At 42.5% G+C, this 20,925-nt stretch overlaps 2 protein-coding genes and 2 long non-coding RNA genes across 5 annotated transcripts; 3 read left to right on the forward strand and 1 right to left on the reverse strand.

Moving 5' to 3' along the window:
* Positions 1 to 242: 242 nt before the first annotated feature.
* On the reverse strand, positions 243 to 1,536 carry lamtor4 (late endosomal/lysosomal adaptor, MAPK and MTOR activator 4). 2 transcript variants are annotated; one of them, XM_084448106.1, is made up of 4 exons: positions 1,500 to 1,536; positions 1,149 to 1,229; positions 892 to 1,009; positions 243 to 767 (listed from the first exon to the last, which is right to left on the reverse strand). In XM_084448106.1, exons 1-4 carry the CDS (start codon positions 1,500 to 1,502, stop codon positions 670 to 672), a joined length of 300 nt encoding a protein of 99 aa, XP_084304232.1. In that variant the 5' UTR covers positions 1,503 to 1,536; the 3' UTR covers positions 243 to 669. The 2 variants fall into 2 exon arrangements, with proteins under 2 accessions (XP_084304232.1, XP_084304233.1); XM_084448107.1 differs by having other exon boundaries at positions 1,465 to 1,507.
* A 299-nt stretch (positions 1,537 to 1,835) lies between these two features.
* atp6v1f (ATPase H+ transporting V1 subunit F) lies at positions 1,836 to 3,852 on the forward strand. The gene is made up of 2 exons (XM_084448111.1): positions 1,836 to 2,085; positions 2,715 to 3,852. The coding sequence occupies exons 1-2, from the start codon at positions 1,928 to 1,930 to the stop codon at positions 2,914 to 2,916; spliced, it is 360 nt and encodes a 119-aa protein (XP_084304237.1). The 5' UTR covers positions 1,836 to 1,927; the 3' UTR covers positions 2,917 to 3,852.
* An 811-nt stretch (positions 3,853 to 4,663) lies between these two features.
* Positions 4,664 to 5,962, forward strand: LOC311317104. The gene is made up of 6 exons (XR_014630743.1): positions 4,664 to 4,804; positions 5,002 to 5,040; positions 5,243 to 5,278; positions 5,571 to 5,609; positions 5,797 to 5,832; positions 5,926 to 5,962. It is a non-coding gene; the product is annotated as an uncharacterized lncRNA (long non-coding RNA).
* Positions 5,963 to 7,292: 1,330 nt separating this feature from the next.
* Positions 7,293 to 7,744, forward strand: LOC311317138. The gene is made up of 3 exons (XR_014630748.1): positions 7,293 to 7,352; positions 7,458 to 7,517; positions 7,603 to 7,744. It is a non-coding gene; the product is annotated as an uncharacterized lncRNA (long non-coding RNA).
* Positions 7,745 to 20,925: the final 13,181 nt, after the last annotated feature.

Genomic DNA, 20,925 nt, shown 5'->3' on the forward strand with positions numbered 1-20,925 from the left:
CTTACATTTTGTCTTCATATCCGTTTTGTGTCATGAGGGGGGATTTCCCACGATTGTGAAAAGTGAGCTCAGTCAGAATGATAGCAAAGAATATAGGTCTATGTATGCTGGTAGACTACTCGGCATAAAACTGGGGTTTCCCCAAAAAATTGTGTGCACGTCACCCTCCAAAGACCCATTCTGAGGCAAGAAAAACCCTGACAGATCAGAGAAACCTGTTCCAGACATGGACGTTTATAAGCAAAACTTTATTCAATTTTCTTGGTTTATATATATAATCAAATGATTTTAGTGGAGAACATTCAGAATATACAACATTAAGCAATAAAAATAGGACAGCTTATGTTGCAACTGTACACACAAGTATTACTGATAGTGATCACAAAGCACACTCTTGACAATCAGATTAGATCATAAAAACCAGCACACAGTCATGCCTACGTCATAACCTTCATCAGGCTGGAGAGTGACAACTCTAATCCCAACAGGACCTACACACAGGTGCAAATCTAGAAACTGGATGGATCTAGTCTTATCTGCCACACAAATCAGGCAGCTGTGGATTTGCACTTTTTACGGCAGCCTCTCTTCCATCACTCCTGTACATGTTCCTCTGTGTAAACAGTCCAGTGAAGTGTGTTTGTGGAGGTTGATCGGTCCCCTTCGCCTCTAAACAATCACAGGTTCTCTCTGGTTGTTCTGCCGTTTCACCACATAGACCTTCTGACCAGAGACGGTCACGGCATAGACAAACTCCTCCAGCATGACTGAGGAGAGACAAGAGAGAAAGAGAGACAACAGAGCCTGGTTAGTGAGGCACAGTAGACTACACGATTAATGTTTAATTTAATTAATTTTTTATGTCACACATATCTTTGTGTGTGTTCATACCTGACATGCGTTTGAAGGGTGGCTCGGTGGCACCTTGCAGTCTCAACCTGCACGCCGTCCGCACCATCTGCATTATGACCCCTGCTGTGTGCTCATCATTCTCCAGCTCTCCGGCAGACTGAAACAGTGAGCGAGTGAGTGAAGGAAGTCAACGTGTAGAGAGAAGATGAGATTCAGAAGGGGTCATATCAGTGTGGGACAGAGATTGGACATCTACCCGGGCAAGAGTGTGGAAAGTGGTGTGTTCTTGTACTCACCGCCAATACGCCATCCTCACTGATCACCAAATACCCCAGTTGATCAGGGATCCTTTCCAAACCCTGTGTCAGAGCGGTAGTCTAAAACAAAGCAGGATATGTTGTCACTGAGTCAAGGGCTTGTAGGAAGATTTAGAAGTTGGCTGGCTAACGTTAGTCCACAAGAGCTAGCTAGCACTAGCTAACATTAAATTAGCTTGCTAGTTAACTCGAGGCCAATTAATGTGGGATTTCACTGTATGCACTCAAAATTAAGACATTCAACAACGTTGAACTGGAATTATTTAACTCAATGTAACATAAGTTCAAAATGTACCATTAATTAGTTACAAATGCATCATCTCCACGTACCATTTCCGTTGTTGTGCTGGAAGACCATCTGCGGACCTCCTCTCATGTGACAGCTGACTTCCGTGACGTCATTCCGTGACTTGGCTGTCGGTGTTCATGCAGAATGACGTTGAAAAAAGAGACCACGGTGTTTCGTATCAACGATAGGCTATTAGGCTACTCTTCTTTTCATTACAAGATTATGTCGATGAATTTCATGCTTGCCCATTGCTCAACAGTTGTCATTTGAGGCTCTGTGTCTATGTTTTTCTAATCACAATATACTGTCAACAGATGGCGCTGTTCCTATTCGCGTTTTCAACTTACGTTAAAGCGGAAGTAACGTTAGTAGTCAGCTGACAGCTTCATATGACCTGGAGAAGAGATAGATTTAATAATTGCTTGTTTTTCCACCGTTTTATCTAATTAAACCTATCAGGATAGTCGTAATGGCAGGGCGAGGTAAACTTATTGCCGTTATTGGTGATGAAGATACGTGTACTGGATTCCTGCTCGGCGGTATTGGCGAGCTGAATAAAAATCGCAAGCCCAATTTCTTGGTGGTCGAGAAGGACACAAGCATCACAGAGATAGAGGAGACCTTCAAGTAAGTCGTCATTCCGTGAGATCCTACTAAATAAGTACTGTGTACGTATTGTAATAGAGGATGACGTTGTGAAGATGTCAAGGGAATAGCGAGCTGTTGAAGACATGCACACCAGTAGCATTTTGCAAATACATTCACGGTGATGCATCTGTTTTGCATTGATCAATGTGGCTAGACGGGCTACCCATATGTTCCACTGTGCAGTGTGTTCGTCATTGAGTAAAAGTCCATCTTTTCAACTTGATATCTGGATAAGTTGTGACTCTTGCATAACTTAGGCTGATTACATCACTGCGCATCCTAGGCAACTTATTGTTTACACTTGTTTTTTCCTTGTCAGACTTGTATATTTTGTGAGTATCTACTGTACATTTGTGTTTAATTAGGCCTATATAGTTTGACGGTGCTATCTTGTGTTCTTGGCTAGCAGCTGCAATATTGTAATTTCCCCCCAGGGATCAATAAAGTACCTAACCTACCTACCTTTTTGCCCATTACACTACACGTGTTGAGTCAAGTGCACCTGCATGCCGTGGGACAACCAAAGAGTTATTCTTATTCTACCTTACTTAGAATTCCTTCATAAGGCCACCAGTCTTTAAACTACCATTTCTCTCTCTCTCCTGTAGGAGTTTTCTGGCCCGCAACGACATCGGCATCATCCTGATCAACCAGTTCATCGCTGAGATGATCCGTCACGCCATTGACGCCCACATGGAGTCCATCCCTGCCGTGCTAGAGATCCCCTCCAAGGAACACCCCTACGATGCCTCCAAGGACTCCATCCTGCGCAGGGCCAAGGGCATGTTCTCTGCAGAGGACTTCCGATAAACACACACACCTACTGTAGATGGGGCATGGTGGAGGCAGGGTCATAGATGGGACATGGGGAGACTTAGATTACATTAGATGTGATCACTTGGGTCTTGTGTCACCTGGGAGTGAAATCCTACCACTGTCACATGGCTCCCCTCTCCCATCTCTGTCCCTGGCACCGCTCCTCCCACCTGCTGATATTCTTTTCAGTTCAAAATGTTATTGTTTGTTGTAGGATTTTCTTTGTCATTCCTTTGCCTGGACTGAAGCAGGAATGTGATAACAGTACTGCTCATTGACTGAACAATATCTCCAACATGATATTGTTATTATAAAACCGACAGGTACCATGTCATGTAGTAGTCTCAGATGTTTGATGTTACTGTCTGTTAATGCATATGTTCTGATGGTCATTACTTTTCAGGAAACTGAGTTCATACTGTATGTTTCAGATGTTAGTCATTGCATCAGTAAGGATATGAGGTTAGTCACCGGCTATTAATGGAGGGCAGGATTTGTCAGCATGCGCATGAGAATTATTAATTTGAAATGCATACAGTATAGGCCTAATCCCCATTTGTCATTTAAGGATGCACACAGTCCCATCAATATACACATCTCATGCCAACCCATGCCCCTACATGTGTTTACAGAACTGTAAGGCAACATTTTTTAATCTGGTGAAATGTACCATATAACATGTAGTGCGTGTCGGGTTCTCATCACAGAAATGTACAGTACAGTATATCACATTTTTCTGAGAGATTGAAAATTGTCCAGTTGAAAAGTGTTTTTTTTGTTCCCCATCAATGGTTTGTGTTGAGCACTGCAAGATGGCCTCCCATTGCATTGTATCGTGATTGTTACAAATGTGTTAACTTATACCTGTGAAAACCCAAGAAATGGATGTTCATGAAAATAAATTATTATATCCTGTGCTGTGAGATTGTGTTGAGCTAATATAAGTTTACCTGTGTACACACTGTCTTAACACATCTCATACCATTTTATTCTGTTACTGGGATAGTAACAGAATAAAATGGATAGAAGTATGAAAATAAATGAAATGCACGTTTGACTGGTATACTGTATGAGTTGCTTTATCCCTCCGGACCATGCTATTCTAAAGCCTGAGTGCTAATGATGAGCAGGCATTCAGAGAAAGGCGGTGTGGCTCATTATGAGAAACACGGCAAGAATGTAGCATGTCGGTGCAGATAAAACAACATGCTTATCTCCAAGTCTGTTTCCAGGAAATAACTACAAGTTAGGCACTCCATCTTTGTCTTGTGAGACAACAACCAAAGCCTATTCAAGCCTGTCATATAGACAGAAGGGTGGTATCTCCTAGCAGCATCTCTTGGACAGGAACACGCCAGGACAGTTCCCAAACTGTCTAGTACAAAAAACTCACAAAACTGCTCTTGACCTCTTGAACTGGCCGTGAGGCAGAGTGGTTCCCATGATTACACGCATTTACCCTGGGAAGACAAAGTTTGGCTTATTACATAGTGACCTAGAGGCACCATGTATTAAGCCGATGCGGTAATCGGGCAAATATTTTAACAACATTGAGGTTGCCCCATCCCTCACCCTGCTGGACAAGCGTGTCCTTCGCTCTCATGTCCTTCAGTGAACCGAGGACGAGAAAACAGTACTCTGTTCTCTGCCTGCCCCCAGCACTGTTACTGTGTGAATGTGCAGGGAATATACGCCTATATAAGGCCCTGAGTGAACCTATCCCTAGTTGGTGGGGTTAGAACTACTTCATACAGTTACTCCTGTCCTTCTCATGTCCTGGTGGCCTTAGTGAGGACAGTATGAGCCCCGTCTGGTCTCTCAGTGTGGTTCTCCTGGGCTATGTCTTTGGGACCCCCATCCCCTCTCACAACAACCGTACCAGGTAAGACATTTACCTGTACAGTTACCACTCTGACATGTGCATGGATCTAAAAGCATTATGGTTAACGCAGGACTCCAGTCCTATACTGATCATACTGTATGCTTTCTAAGTCTATAAGGGAGAATACAATAGTTCACAGGGAAGTGTAGAGAACTGGCAACAGTAACAAAACTGAAATCTGTACCTCTTTTTTTCAGACACAATGAGACTCTTCACTTTCAGCAGAACTCAACAGAGTGAGTGTTGATTATTAACATGGACTTGTGTTAATTATGTCACTGCTGTATATTCTGCATGGCTGCATACAGTATTTCTACATTATAAATCCAAATTTTGATAAACATTATTCTAAATAATGTTCTAACAATATGCTTCACTGAATGTTCAGTTGTTTTCAATGGGGAAAATTATGAAATTAGACATGCTTTGCCTTGACAGATCCTTTGAAACAAATGACACCATCTCTCCTTTTCAGTGAGTGAAGTAGTAAATACATTATTGTCAACTAAAATTAATAGAGAAAGAAAATATCCACATTGTTTTTAATAGGTATGGTACGACGTTTCGACCTAAAATGGTCCTGACGAAGACATTTTAGGTCAAAACATTGTATTGTACCTCTTAAATCACTGTGGGAGCATAAAAAACTGCAGATATTTTATTTCTCTATTTGATACTTAAAAATACTGCACCTGTTGGAATAATGTGGATGTGCGTGCACTCTCGGACTACAACAAAAAAGGTAAACCTGTACCTCTGTTTTCAGACAGAATGAGGCTCTTCACTTTCAACTAAACTCAACAGAGTGAGTGTTGAGTATATTGAAAATTGAATTTTTGTGAAAACTGTCACTACTGTATATTCTACATGATTGCATGAGAGAGATATTTCTACATTATAATTCCAAGTTTTGACAAAACACTATTCTAAACACTTCAGTTGTTTTCATTGAGGAATATAATGGAATTTAGACAAATGCTTTGGCTTTACAGATCGTTTGAATCAAATGAGACCACCTCTCCTTTTCTGTGAGTAAAGTACATGTTGTCAACTCATTGCAGTTTATACAGTATGGATATGTTGCTCTTTCACATCTCATGTTCTTTTGACTGTCTTTGCAGAATGATCTTCCCACTTGTAGACATGAGTCCATTAAAGTAAGAAACCTCAACTCTTCTAGCCCTATTTATATGATAGAGCATGTTTTATGACCTGGCATTCATGTTAAAAAGCTATTGCCTCTTTTCATCATTTACAGGATGGATCTGGGGTAAGAGTCACTCAATTCACATAACTTTGATATACCATGTACTAATCCAACAACCATAACCTGTATACAGTATGTACAGTTAGATGTCTCAGTGTTTTATCTATATACCTATGCAGGCACTTTCACCGCAAAGCTGTTTCTCTCCAAGCCAAACTCTAACGTTCCCCTTCCCTTGTTTAGACGGGGTCCCAACAAATGCTTTTTGCCCACCTGTTTGACGGCTAACCTGGGAGATTCCCTGCAGATAGGGAACGAGATAGCGGGCAGCTCCACCAGAGATCCCCACGGAATAGGAAAAAAATGAGACTGTTGTGGCCATGTGCTGTATATGATACATGGTTGTTCAAGTCTAAACGTGTTGGACATGATTACTGTCATATGTTATTCTGTTGTTGTTACTGATACAAATGAAATGGGTGGCACAAGAGCGGAAAGACATGTTCTGTAACTTTTGATTAACTGCACCAGACATGTAAGGACACTAGGACAAACTGTTTGGTATGTGTCACTTCAACTGCGCATCAATAAAAATCTTTACAAACTAGGAATGGTGTGAATGAATGCTTTTCAAATGGCTTTGCAATCACACCAATGATATATTATGAACACACCAGCTCATGTTAATGATCTGAAGCCACTAGTAGACAGGGAATGACAGCAGGGTTTTAATATGGTTCATATTCATTCAAGGTCATAAGGTTCCAAATGGCCATAATTGTATATAAGACGTTTAGAAATATCTTTTTGAAGTTTGTATTACAAATTTCTTCAGTGATGTTTAAGTGGCAATCATGGCACTGAGTGATGAGGATAAAGATATAATATTATAGATAAGGACAGCTCACTCCTAACATCCCCCTCTCTCTCCTCACAGGAACCCCGGTCCATGGAACACTGATGAAGACTCTGGATCCATGTGAGTAAGATTGACCATGTGTTTGGTGGAGCGGGAGGGAGGTGACATTTTGAAAGCCAGACCTGGGCCAAAATGCAATTTCCATTATTTATCTGTGCTTGATTGATATTGTCTGGCACAATGGAGCCAATTGACTGTTCCGAGAAAATAAAAAAGAAGCAAACCACACCCACCTGACAATCCAGGCAGGTGCAAGCAAACGCTAAATTAACTCAAAGGTTTTCAAATAGTATTTCAGCCCATGTCTGTTGGAAAACAGATATAGTTCTGTTCCCTCACTGTTGAGGCTTGTTCACTGACAGGGCAGAGGAGCCGGTGCACAGCTGGAATGGCACCGAAACGGATGGCAACACAACATTCACGTGAGCCCTCATTTTTGCTTCCAAATACACTGTGTGTGTGTATGTGTATGTGCGTACGAGGCATCAGCTTTGTTTGGTTGTCTCTCCTCTCTACCGCACGTACAGTGGACAGCTGGATGATATGGACCAGAGAGGGTTTCCTAAGGAAGTACTCTTTCTAGCAGAGTAAGTATGGGAGGATTGTACAATCAAAGACTGGTTATCAGCAATAGCGCTTTATCTAATAATCAAACTGTGTTGCTTTTTACAGGTATGGTTCTTCAGGTTGCAAGCTTAGTATCTGTGTCCTGATGAACTTAGGCCATGAGTTGCAGTTAGGGGGGGATGAGAGAGCAGGCTGGGCAGCTAAAGACCCTCATGGAAATGGAAAGAGATAAGAGGATGGCAGATAAGGACACTCAGTAAAGCCCGATATATATGTGCTATATGTGTATATATAGCTCGGGTGACCCCTCGGCGGGGGGGTAAAAGGATAGCCCCTCTGCCCCGAGCCGGCGGGGGGGAGTGGGGGGGGGGGGGGAGGACGCAACAACGTACCCACACGACGAAGAAGTAAAAGCCACTCCACATCCAAATGACGTTGGATGTCAAATGACATCAGTTTAGTCTGAAAAGTATATTTATTGAAGGCATGAATTTAAAGATTTTTCTTGTTTCATTTGATATTAAACAATAAATGTTTTGCAGTTTTTTTATATTTTTTTTTATTTGTTTAATGAAATAAAATAATCAAATCATTTCATGGAACAACTTGGTTATTATAGTGGTTTGTTGTTATTTTCTCTCTTAAAGGATTATGGGACCACATATACCAGTTTGAAAGGCAGGGATGAATCTCTTTGTTAAAGAGTAGTTGAACGAGTATTGTTTGCGCAGCCCTACACCAGTCACAAAACAAAGTGGTAAAAAGTTTTTAGAACCAGTTTCAGATTTTTATTCTACTCATCCTATCACGCTTGATATTGACCTCGTTGGAGGGACAGTGGTGATGGTCAGGGTGTCAGCGTTGTGAGGCCCAGCGGGTGCTATGCCACTGTGTCTGAGTTCGAGGAGAGTGGGAAGATACCATTCTTGCGGAAGAAGCTCTCTCTCACGATGGCATTGAGGGCATGCGTGGGGACATAGGCCTTGTTCATGTCACCTGTATACGAAAGAGGTAACATGTAGAAGAGCAGGTCGTTACTATATCACAAAAACACATGTGTAGGCTATATTTGATACAGTTTATTGCTTGTAATGTGTGAAAAATAAAGTAACAGCAGCAGGACAACACAATGGAATATACTTACCCAGACTCCATCCATACTGCCAGTTGCTGGTTATGGGGTACGGGTACTTCTCCTCTGGGTCCTTGCGTTTCCTAAGCAGGAGGTATTTGTAGCGTCCAGTTTCGTCTTTAGAAAACCCGTCATAGAGCACATCTCGAGAGTGTTCCGAGACGGGCCGCATTACGTCGATGGAGACTTTCTCATCCCTCCTCCTTCCCTGGTCTCTTACCGTCTGTTCTGCCGGTTTAGCATCATGTTGCGGTTCGGCGATCTGTGGCAGTTTCATCCTCCGCTTTTCCCCCACCTTTTTGAGCGATCTGGGGTGTTTGGTCCAGTTATCTCGAAACCAGTTTAGCCTGAGTAATTTCTCTTTGAGAATGGCTTCTTTCCAAAATTCTTGCTTCTGAGAATCCATCTCGCGAATTCACCTCCTTTCCAAAACGCGGGTAACCCTTCCAAACCTTCCTCCGTTGCGGCTGTTGCTCACTAAAGATAACTTGATTGTTGTTTTGATAGCCTTTCTTGTTAATATTAGGGTATTAACAATAACCTAGGCCTACAGTATAACCCATGAAATTCGAGCTGCGCGACTAATTGTGTGGACAATGTTGCTCTTTGCGCCGAGTGAGCGCGCAAGGACCAAGCTTCCAAATACGCGCGCGTATCAATCACACTCAGCCCACGTAATAATAGCCTACATATCATCCAATCAGCCCTTCTCCTAATTAGCGCAACGACACATCATCAGCTGCAGGCTTCTGAAACCTCTAAAACCATCTCGATCTCGCAAACTTTAGCCTACAGTTTCACGGGGCTCGGCTCTCTCTGTCCAGAGACAGGCCTGACTTTATCAATCATTAACCTGCTAGTGGATTAATATGCCTAGTCCCTCTTTTCACGTGCGGTTGCCTGGTAGATCAGTTTACTTTCTCCTGGCTGAGTGGCGAGGAGAAGCAACTGATGTCTGGGGTGAGTGAGTGAATGGAGAACCAGACAATACAGTGGATTCTGTTACAATTCTGTTACAGTTGGTCTACTCAGCTCATATAGTGACAGGGAGGGATGGCCAAGGAAGCACTGCCACTTAATTTGAATGTACTGTACCCCACTCATCATGCTGAAAGGTGTGTAATTTAACCCCTTCCATCACATCACATATTGATAATCTTTAGTCTTTTCCAGTAGGCCCACTGCTTTTCTCCATGGCTAGTAAGACTACCAGGCTATAGTAGCCTATCTATGGAAGTGGTCAGTCATCATGATGATAGTAGTAGTAGTAGCCTAGTAGTAGTAGTAGTAGTAGTAGTAGTAGTAGTAGTAGTAGTAGGAGTAGTAGTAGTAATAATAGTAATAGTAGTAATAGTAGTAGTAGTAGTAGTAGTAGTAGGAGTAGTAATAGTAGTAGTAGTAGTAGTAGTAGTAGTAGTAGTAGTAATAGTAGCAGTAGTAGGAGTAGTAGTAATAGTAGTAGTAGTAATAGTAGTAGTAGGAGTAGTAGTAATAGTAGTAGTAGTAGTAGTAGTAGTAGTAGCAGCCTAGTAGTAGGCCTAGTAGTAGTTTTAGTGTATTTTATTCATTCACAGGGGGAAATTGCACAGATAGAGTTTAATTTACGGTAGACTAATCATGCTCAAAATACACCAACCCAACATCCTCGACTGCTCTGTGGTTGAACACGTGTTGTCTTGTTGGCCAGATCAAGCCCAAAACCATCACCGATGCTTCTATTACCACAAGGGGGAGCCCCAGCCTCACAAGCAGATAGGAACCATGCATGGCAGCTCACAGCACCGGCCTATAGATGTCAAACTGGGCGAGCAGCTAAGCATCAACTCGCTTCCTAAGGCGAGACTGAAGGAGTAGGGCCAAGACTCCTTGGTCAACAAGTGGCAGTATCAGAATCAGGTTTGACTGTCACTTCCATAATATACAATCAGCATACATGGAAGCAAAATACCGTTCCCCACAGATCATTTTAAAATAGACACATTTAAAAACAGAAGACATTCATAAGACAACAGTGACAGAGCTCCACAGACCACATCCTTGTTTTGAGAGTCACAACTATCCGAATCCTATACCATCCGAGAAGAGCGAGAAAGAGTGGGGATAAAGGCTCCCCTAACCAGCAGAGCCACAATATCACCACCAGGTCGGTCAGATGGCAGTTTGAATGGGCAATGCGAGTGGTGGGCCCTACATATTAGCGGTGATGTAGGCTAGTGCTCCAGATCCGCAGACCGGCCTGTCTGACCGCACTTAATCAATGGATGAGCAACACCTTTCCCCCCCTTTATGAACAAAATAAAATACTAGTTGGCCCAAAAGCCAAAAGAAGTGACATTATTTATATACACCTATTTTATGCCCCCTGAATTGTGTGGTTTATTTATTTATTCATTTTCTGAAATGTAAAATCACTTTGAGCTGCAGTCTCTGTATAAAAAGTGCTATACAAATAAAGTTCTGTCATGTTTTGAGGCTGAATCATTCCAGAAACCTCTATTCATTTACAGTGCCTCTGAATTCATGTTTATTGATAAAATGTTCAAAAAGAGGACATCTACAGAGTCTGGGATTACATATAATTCCCCCCTGAAATAATATCACATATCTCAATGGTTTCAAGTCCTCTACACTTTTAGACAGCAATTATGTCTGAATACCCATCCCTGAAGAGACAAATAGCTACAGTATTTGCAGTCAAATTGATTTGAGAACAATTTAGAAGTGCTTCAGCAATCACTAGAGTTGTTTACTGTATCAAGTCATCCATATTTGCGTGCTTGGATATTTTCATTCTTCCCTACTCAGTATTATTGTGGTGGAAATTCTCAGGAGCAAGGTGTTCTTTGGAATGATACTCAATGCTGAGTATCAAAGAGTAATGAGTAAGTTTATTAAGCATTTCCTGATACAATGTTTCTCGAGAAAGGTTTGCCTCTCAAGCATGCACAAAGTGAGAGAGCGAGCCCCGAGACAAGATTCATGTTAGTTTGTATAGGTTCCTCAGTCGATCTAACCGCCCACCTGTTATGTCAAGGGTCAGTATGGTTACAACAGATACAAATGGATCTGTCTTGCGGTATTTCCCCACCCAAGCCACAAGGGGAAGTGGGTACCAGTCTTCCCAGGCCTTGGGGGCATAAGTCAGCTAGCTGTCATCTAAGTATAAGGGCCATGCTTGGTTTCACATCACCAATCTGGTACATTCTAAATACTGATCAGACATTAATACACAAGTTTAAACAGACTCATGAGAACATACACATGAGTTTAAACATATATGAGTTTAAACATACAAAATTCCATTACAATTACCCCCGCTACTTCTGACAGAAAACTGTACTTAACATTAAAAAACTTAGGATTCTTATCAGCCTCCAATTAAATCAAAAGGTAATATATCCTCTTCATCCTCATATGCCTCACTGTTGACAGAAGAATCATTGAGGAGGTGAAAAAGAACAACTTGACAGCGGTACCGTTTTATCGATTTCAAAAAGCATTTGATTTGATACACAGAGGCGTGATGATGAACATACGTACAGTGTTCCTCACAATCTACTTTGGGCCATGGGAACCATGTACATGGATACAAGAGCCAAGGAGGTGACCCTAGACGGCAACAGGAAGGAGTTTGACATCTTGGTGGAGGTGTTGCAAGGGGACACCCTTGCCCCCTTCCTCTTCATTCAAGTCCTGGACTACACACTCAAGCAGGCCATCAGTAGACAGGAGCCGGAACTTGGCCTCACTATTACAACTAAGAGGTTGAGACGACACCCTGCTGTAGTCCTAATGGACCTGGACTATCAGATGACATCAGCCTGCTCTCCCACCATGTGAAGCAGGCACAGGAGGTCATGAACTGAGCGGAGACAGAGTGTGCCAAGGTTGGTCTTAGGCTAAATACCAAGAAAACCAAGGTTATCACCTACAACATCCTCCTGAGCCATCCACCTCTAACGACAACAGGAAGCACTGCTCTGAAGGAAGTCAATAACTTACCTGGGCTCATGGGTCAACTCATCCAAGTAAGACAAAAAACTATGACGAAATATATTGACATTTCATCAACAAATAAAAACTAGACAAAAATGCTAGGGAGGGACGATTTGGGAAGAGATCCAATCAGAATGCAGAGATTTTCGTGAAAGTCGTGGCTCACACTGAAGAAAACCGAATACAGGCCAGGAGAGTGCATAGAAATGTAATTCAGTAGCTTTGTCCCTCAGTCTAATAGATGTTTCCTCTTGGAGTATATAATTTTGGAATTTCGAGAGAAATGGTTAAATAATGCATTACACTTTAACCAAATGTTAAAATCTTAATGCTATTTAGTCAACTAAAACTAGACAAACTAAAGCACTTCAGATGACTAAAATAAGACTAGAACTAAGTAGCATTTGAGTCAAAAGACTATGACTAAAACTAAATCAAAATGTGCTGTCAAAATTAACACTGCTGGTCTCTATCACCTGAGTGTGATTCATCCAGAATTTAATGAGGAGGAATAATCGAATTTACGTATGAGTGTTTAATAAAGCAGTCAATGTTTGCTGAACATTGCTAATGACCCCTTCAGACACACTTCCTGTCTTGGTATGCCAGTTACAAATACCTCCCAAGCGGTGATGTGAAGTAACAAAGTATAAAGTTGATTGTAAGTTTGTACATTGTAATTGTTGTCTGCACGTTGTCACAGTTCTTGTATTTTTCTCTACTCTGCTATTGTGGCAAATTTGAAACCAAGTCCCTCTCGTAATTCCAAATGCAGGTGTTTACCTGGCTGAATTACTGAAAGGCATGTGAAAAGTGGATATGTTATCTTTATTCTAACATCACACATATGTGTAAAAAAAATAAAAAATAAAAGATACAAGTATTCTGTGAAACCAAACTAAAGTTACCAAAGTTCCATCCTACTGACCAGTCCTGAAGAGAAACAAGCACGCACCAGCCCATAAGCCAGGCTGGACCTGGTCTAGTTTACTCTTTACTTTAGTTATATTTCTGTTGACTTTCCCTTTTACTTCACTACATTCTGCAAATACTGAACTGATACAGTACTTAAACATTAAAAAAAAAACTGATACAGTACTTTTACTCTTTCTGATGGAAAAAAATAATCATGAAAGCAATGTCGGAGCGTGCGGTGAAACCTGATTGGTTGTGCATTTTACAGCAGGTAGAGTAGCCAATTATACAAATGAGACCTGCGGGATTCTGGGACGTGCTAGTTTGGATTTAGTCTTAGGCCTATTCATGTTTAGCATCTGGAGGAGTGAGCATGTGCTTGTTCGTAATAAATCTCGTAATGGCTATACAGTACACCGTTACATTTTTATGCACTAGGCTTCACTAGATAATAAGACAGACAATCAAGCAGTTTATCCAATCCTCATCATTTTGGGCAAATCCAAGGTTCGTAAGCCCCATTCACTGAGAGCCCCATCAATATAGCGACCCCAGCAGCACACTTTTCCCGGGCACGCTCCAAATCGCTAAAACAATGTCGCACTTCGTTCCACCACTGACCTTGCAGAGCCTCCTCAAAATTATATAAAGAAGAGCCTACTTTTAGCTGGATCTACAATAAATGCTTGCTTTTCTTGGAGCTATAAGGATTCACCAGATGAACTGTCTGTTTAAAAATATGATCTCTGTCAGATGGAGAAAATGAATGACAACGACAGAATGTTGGCATATTTGGGTTAATAATAATAATCTTGCCTTTTGGATTTGGTTCTTATGCTGGATATTTGTACTTTTAATACTTAAGTACATTTACATTAAAAGTTTTACTTTTGAAAATTAAGTACATTTAATATCATTACTTTAAGACTTTTACTCAAGTAGTAGCCTATTCTTTTTTTTGTTGAAAATTATGTTTATTGTCAAGTAGTATTCTAATAAATGACTTTCCCTTTTACTTGAGTCATTCCCAGTAAGGTACATCTTTACTAAGTATAGTACATCTTTACTAGTATACTCAAGTATGACATTTGGGTACTTTTTACACAACTGCTCCTAAGGACAGGCTCTGTGCAGCTTGACGTTCCCGGTTAGGTCTGCCGAGGGGGTGATCAAGTGTCCTTCACTTAGTCCTCTCTCTACCACTGCTCCTCTAACAACCTCTCTTCAGTTAGCGATCCTTCATTCTATTGGTATCTTTTTGTGCGTGGCTGTAAGCCAACGCACCCATGGGTGCCGTTGGCTGTAAGCCAGCGCAGCTAGAAGAGCCAATGTCGGGTTGTCCAGTGTCTTGGCATTGTTGACCTGCAATTCTGTGTTGCTACCACAAGAGGCAGTGGTCCCACAACATCAAAAGAAAAGACTGACACTGCTGATTTCCAAGAGCTCCTTTGACCCAGATAGCAAGCGGATGTGTAATAATTCTGGGCCATATATGGGCCGGAACTAAGCCGCAAGGGCCAGATCTGGCCTGTATATGGCCCAGATCCGCTTGCTATCTGGGGACGTAGTGGTAAAGGGAGTAGTAAAGGGAAAATGCATGTTTAGCCCTGTTTTAAGGTTACTTATGATCATATACAATGGTTCAGATCAAAACGTTGACAAAACTAGCACTTTTGAGAAAACCCATATTCTAACCCCAACCCACACTAGGGACTGAAAGAAGGACACCAAAACCCACCCGCCGATCTCCACTGCACAAGTAGAGTAGTGGTGAGAGCATTGGACTCCCACCCAGGAGACCAGGGTTCCTGGTGGGGATGACTTTATGTTATCATCAGTGTAACTGCTTTAGCCACTGACCGCTACCATTAATGTTATGGAAGCTGCTGCTAGTTGTTGTGAGCCCATGAGCTAACTGGCTATCCCGCTCTTATTGTGCTGGATTAGCATTGGAAGCATTGGAACTGATGTGTCCAGGTGACAAGACCCATTTTTATTTATCAGACATTATTACATGTCATTTCAATTTCAGTGGCGTGACTAGCTTCCGTCCTACCAGTCCTGCACAGAAACAAGCCAGCCACACAGATAAGCCAGGCTGGACCTGGCCTGGTTCTGATAAATTAGGTTGTTCTATGCATGACTAGGTTGGGTGAAAAAGTTACTTAGCATTTTTCTCTGTTACTCTAATTGATTGTTTCCCTCTGAATTCTTCCTAGACACCGCTCTTCTCTCACCTTCCAATTTATCTCTTTTCCTTGATAAATTGACTTTTTTGCCTCTCTCTCTTTCCTCTGCCTCCTGATGAAGTGAGAGAGATGTCTGTCTGCTCTGGGTTGTTAGTCATGAATAAATGACTCAGACGCAGATGGGAACACTTTTTTGTCTGGACCTTTCTGTCTCAACCGAGCAGCTCGTGGGCAGGAATCCTGCCCAGTGCCCATGCTATCACAGAATGCCGATGAATAGCTCCAGATACCTACAGATGGAGGTCTCTCCCTGTCTCTCAGCCCTGTCGCTTTTTTAAACCAGGTAGCCACACAGTAAACATCAGGCAATTGACCTCCGGATACAAGACTATCCCTGGCACCACAACCCTACTCCTGGTGTGCGTTAGAGACAGAGCGTTAACTGATTGGAAGTGCAATCACCATGCTGGTGCAAGTTGATTAGATGATTATTGGCAGGGCTGCTCTTTGTGGAATCAAACATGTCAGGGAGGGGCACGGAGCAGGTGCATGTCCCTGTTCTTTGTCTGAGGATGACTAAGACCATGCAGCAGAGGGAGGATGCGGAGGGGCGGATTGTGTTCAACTGGCATCTCGTCTGGCAGCAGGGCCAACTATATCTATATCTACCTATATCAGGCACATGATTCTAGCAGACACACACACGAACAGCTTCCCACTCTTGGAATGACTAAAACACGCACACACAAATAGGAACGCAAGCTATGACTCACACACACACGCTCACTCACAAGCACATGTGCACATGTGTTTAATTTCTTTATTTGATTTTACCATTTTTTATCCAGGCTGGTCAATTAAAAATACATTCTAATTTGCAATGACAGCCTGACCATGAGTCTTGATGAAGCCTTGTGTTGATGGACTCGTTGATAGATGCACACACCGGTATCACATCCGATAAAACGTTTGCTCTTGTGCCGTTGTCTGTGAGGTCTTTGCACACTGTATCAGGTTATTCTGTCCCCAACTGTGAGGATTGTTCATTTAAACCTCAAACATACATGGCATTTACACAAACGGTATTGAAATGTAATCAATTTCTATGCAGGCAGAGCAGGGCTGAGCCTGAGTGAAGCCAAACTGAGCAGAGCAGAGTTGGGCTTATTTCTTCTTTGATTAAATCCTTGGCTTGGGCGGCCTACCGCACCACACCTCTGACAGTCTACTCATCACTCTCTCTCTCTCTCTCTTTCACATCACTCTCTTGTTCTCACAGATGTTCTCTCTCTTTCTTTCTCTCATTCTCTCTCTCACTCTCTCTCTCCAGTGTTCTCACCCCTGCCGTGAACTGGCTCCCAGCTTCACAAAGGTGTCTGAATGTTCTGGGCTAATTCTGAGTTCAGACTATTACCTTTCCAGCTGCGATCCCAAATACATTCTCTCCTAACTATGTCTGAAGAAAATATCCCTGCAGGTGGGAATGAGCCATGACTTGCCATGACGCAGGCCAAAAAGCACCAATCACACAGCAGTTCCCTCCATCCTAGACTGCACTGGGGACTGAACTAGCTACAGAAACGTAAACGGTAAAATAGTTAAATACATTTCCAAAAGATAGGCTCCACCTGGGGAGCCGTAATAATCCCTCCCCAGCCAGAAGCTACTGTGACCACACGCTGCTCCGTTCACAGTCAGACAGTCATTCATCATTCTGATTGATAGCTGTGGATGAGCGGTTTATGGAAACCGTTCTCATTTAAAGTTTTAATATCAAAAACAGAGAGAGTGAAAGTATTACTCCCCACATAGATGCTCGAAGAGTAATGGGGAGGAAGAGAAAGATAGTGATTGAAAGAGAGAGTCCAATGGATAGACAGACAGATAGAAAGTAAACCTGTTAACCTACAGTATCTCACAAAAGTGAGTACACACCTCACATTCTTGCAAATATTTTATTATATCTTCTCATGGGACAACCCTATTGAAATTAGACTTTGCTATAACTTAAAGTAGTGAGTGTACAGCTTGTATGGCAGTAGAGATTTACTGTCCTTTGAAGATAACTCAACACACAGCCATTAATGTCCACACAGCTGGTAACAAAAGTGAGTACACCTCACAGTGAAAATGTCCAAATTGTGACACTTTTGACCCGTCAGACACATCACGTCAGTCATCTCAGACAATTTTATTCAAACCAGGGATGATGCAAACAACATTGTAGCAGTTTAGAAACTTGAATTAGATGAGTTGCATAGGCCTGTAGGATTTCTAGCCAAGGCTAATTTGCAATCCCCGTCTCTGGTCGGTCTAATCTGCAAAGTGAATGATGGTTAGAGAAACAGAGTTAGAAAGGCATAACACAAACAGAGTGAGCAACAGAGATCAAAATGGACAGAGAATGTATTATGCTTACTTTTCCATCTGAAAAATACCATCCAGCGCACATCATGATGAGGCTCCTCTTAAAAGGTTTGCCGTGTATGTACCCTTCCTTTCAAGTGGCTTACAGTACTTATACTCCCACAGTGCTTTAAACCTGGGCAAGAAGAACAATATTATGACAATGGTAATGCTTTAAATCCCTCTGGGAATGACTCCTCCTCCCTGAAAAGCTTTCTCGTCGTCAGATGATCAATTTACAGCAAAGATGCATCTCTCTCTGTCACACTCTCTAGAATATTCTGACCATCAATGCCTTCTGTAACATACAAATATGAGACACATGCTGTTACAGTAAGTAAACAACAATATACTGTAGAATATCATGACTGCAATACAGGCTGGTGGAGGAGGCGGGTGGGGGTTTGGGACTAACAAATAGGAAGGAGAACTTACAATCAGTCATCGACGTAATGTATTGCTCTTTATATGGCTCTGTGTGCTACTAACCCTGTTCTGCCTCCCCTCTCCCTAGTGCCTCTCTCTCTCCCTCCTATCTTCTAACCAGGTCCAGTGGATGCCCCACTGTCACCAGCAGACCACCCTGAGTCCGATAGATACCCCTGTGTCTGCTGCAGATGTCGTAGCAAATTAGTTAACACACACACACGTACACACAGACATACAACAGTCCACTTCCAGCTTTAGGCCTGGGCCCAGTACCCCCTTCCCCTCACCCTAACCCGGGTCCGTATCTTCTTCCTACCCCCACCCTACCCCTGACCCCTGCCTCTACCTGGACCCAGGCACACTCACACACACACAGACATACACCAGTCCTGGGCTCAGATCCCCTTCCCCTCACCCTAACCCGGGTCCGTATCCTTTTCCTACCCCGATCCTACCCCTGACCCCTGCCTCTATCTGGGCCCAGGCACATTCACGCACACACAGACATACACCAGTGTTTGCCATGTCTTTCCTATGATGTTATTAGCCTCTCTTACTCTGAAAATGTAATTTAATGTTATTTATTGCTTTATAAAGGTTCTTAGCCGGTAGACAAACATACTCTAGGAGCTTGCTCGATCGCCTCGTTGAGAGGGGTCAGGGAAGAATTTTTACAGCTCACTTATCTGGCCCCCGGGTGATTACTGTTTTTTTGCTTCCCTCTGGAATATGTAGGGATGGGTCGTATGCCCACCTCCCTTGTTCTCTGTAAAGCGCATTGTGTTGCCTCTGGGTATGAAATGCGCTATACAAATAAAGCTTTGATTGATTGATTGATCAGCACTTAGCCCAGCTATGGACATGTACTTCTTCACTACAGTAGCTGTACTGCCCCCCCCCCCCCAACACACACACCCAGCTGGGCTAAGTGCTGATGACTGATTGTAAGTTCTCCTTCCCATTCGTTAGTCCAGAACCCACACCTGCCTCCTCCACCAGCCTGCCCTATCAACAGCCCCCATTAGCAGTGTCAGGTTATCTGCTTATCTCTTCATGGGGACCGTCCTACTCATTGTCTTTTTCTACACTCATGATATGTGTGGATTACAACCCCAAGGGCCTATGACTGTTTTTGCATATAGCTGCTTTTCTGTTTCGTTTGGTCAAATTTAGAGAGAGTCCGAGAGGCACACTGGGTTGGGATGGCACACCCAGAAATCTAATAACATTTGTATTGCAGTCATGTGAGGGGAGAGGGGGTGGGGGGTAGAGGGTAGGGAAGAAGAAAGGGTACAGTCCACTCTCACCACAAAGCCTCCAGTACAGCTACTGTAGTGAAGAAGTTGTCCACTATCTACCTGAGAGAGAGAGAGAGAGAGATAGAGAGGGAGAGAGAGAAAGAGAGAGAAAGAGAGAAAGTGTATGTGTGTGTGTGTGAGAGAGAGAGAGAGGGAGAGTGGGCGTAATATGTGTGGGTAGGAAGGGGGGGGGGTTGAGTGTTTAAGGAGGACCGGATGGACAAGAATAGCCTAGAAGCTGAGAGTTTGAAGGGAAAGGACAAAGACATGGGGGTACAGGTGGGAGGGAGGTGCAAAGAGGGGATGGGAGGGGGAGGAGGGGTGAGGATGGGAGTGATGGAGATGAGAAGGGTAGCAGAAAGAGAGTGATAATTGAGTAAGTTAAGGATACAAGGAGACTGAGGTCACAAGAACCAGGTAGATATTGTCTCCTCCATCCATGACCTGAACACACTTTCCAAACATAATAAACACAGATTAAACCAGCTCCTTGGATGTATGAACACACATGCACACGCACACGCACACGCACACACACACACACACACACACGCACACGCACACGCACACACACACACACATATATATATATACATATATATATGCAAGTGCATACTTTAGACTTAAAATGGGAGTGATCACCAGGAGAGTCAGAAAATACTTTTTTAATTAATAAAAAAAATTGCATTGCAAATTTGCAAACATGTTTTGCTTGTAGCTTCCTCAGATTCACTTTTCACTTATTGGCATCAGGTGTGGTTTCATACAAACTTTCTCTGTCAACAGGTGATAATTACCAAACATGTGACGACATGAATTACAGATCAAGTGATGACAATCATCATTACATAGCCTACATTAGTGTTCACATTATTTATAACATCAGATCAGAAATACAAGAAACAACTACTGCAGTATTAATGTCAAAATATTACATTGTCATGATCAAAAAACATTTGCACTTCACATTCTACAGGTATCATTTGTCAAAATATCACATTATCATGTTAAAAAACACTTCACATGGTATAGCCAACCATTTCCACATTTAATAGTGGCCAAT

Source organism: Borostomias antarcticus (assembly GCF_949987555.1).
Source record: "Borostomias antarcticus genome assembly, chromosome: 13".
NCBI classification, from domain to species: domain Eukaryota; kingdom Metazoa; phylum Chordata; class Actinopteri; order Stomiiformes; family Stomiidae; genus Borostomias; species Borostomias antarcticus.

What these genes read in the sequence shown, in the direction of transcription:
- lamtor4 (XM_084448106.1), bottom strand. An exon ending in GTGAGGATGGCGTATTGGCG is followed by an intron (nt 1,010 to 1,148) that starts GTGAGTACAAGA and finishes TCACTGTTTCAG; the next exon opens with TCTGCCGGAGAGCTGGAGAA. An exon ending in ACCCTTCAAACGCATGTCAG is followed by an intron (nt 768 to 891) that starts GTATGAACACAC and finishes GTCTCTCCTCAG; the next exon opens with TCATGCTGGAGGAGTTTGTC.
- atp6v1f (XM_084448111.1), top strand. Translation starts at nt 1,928, where the DNA reads ATGGCAGGGCGAGGTAAACTTATTGCCGTTATTGGTGATGAAGATACG. An exon ending in GAGATAGAGGAGACCTTCAA is followed by an intron (nt 2,086 to 2,714) that starts GTAAGTCGTCAT and finishes TCTCTCCTGTAG; the next exon opens with GAGTTTTCTGGCCCGCAACG.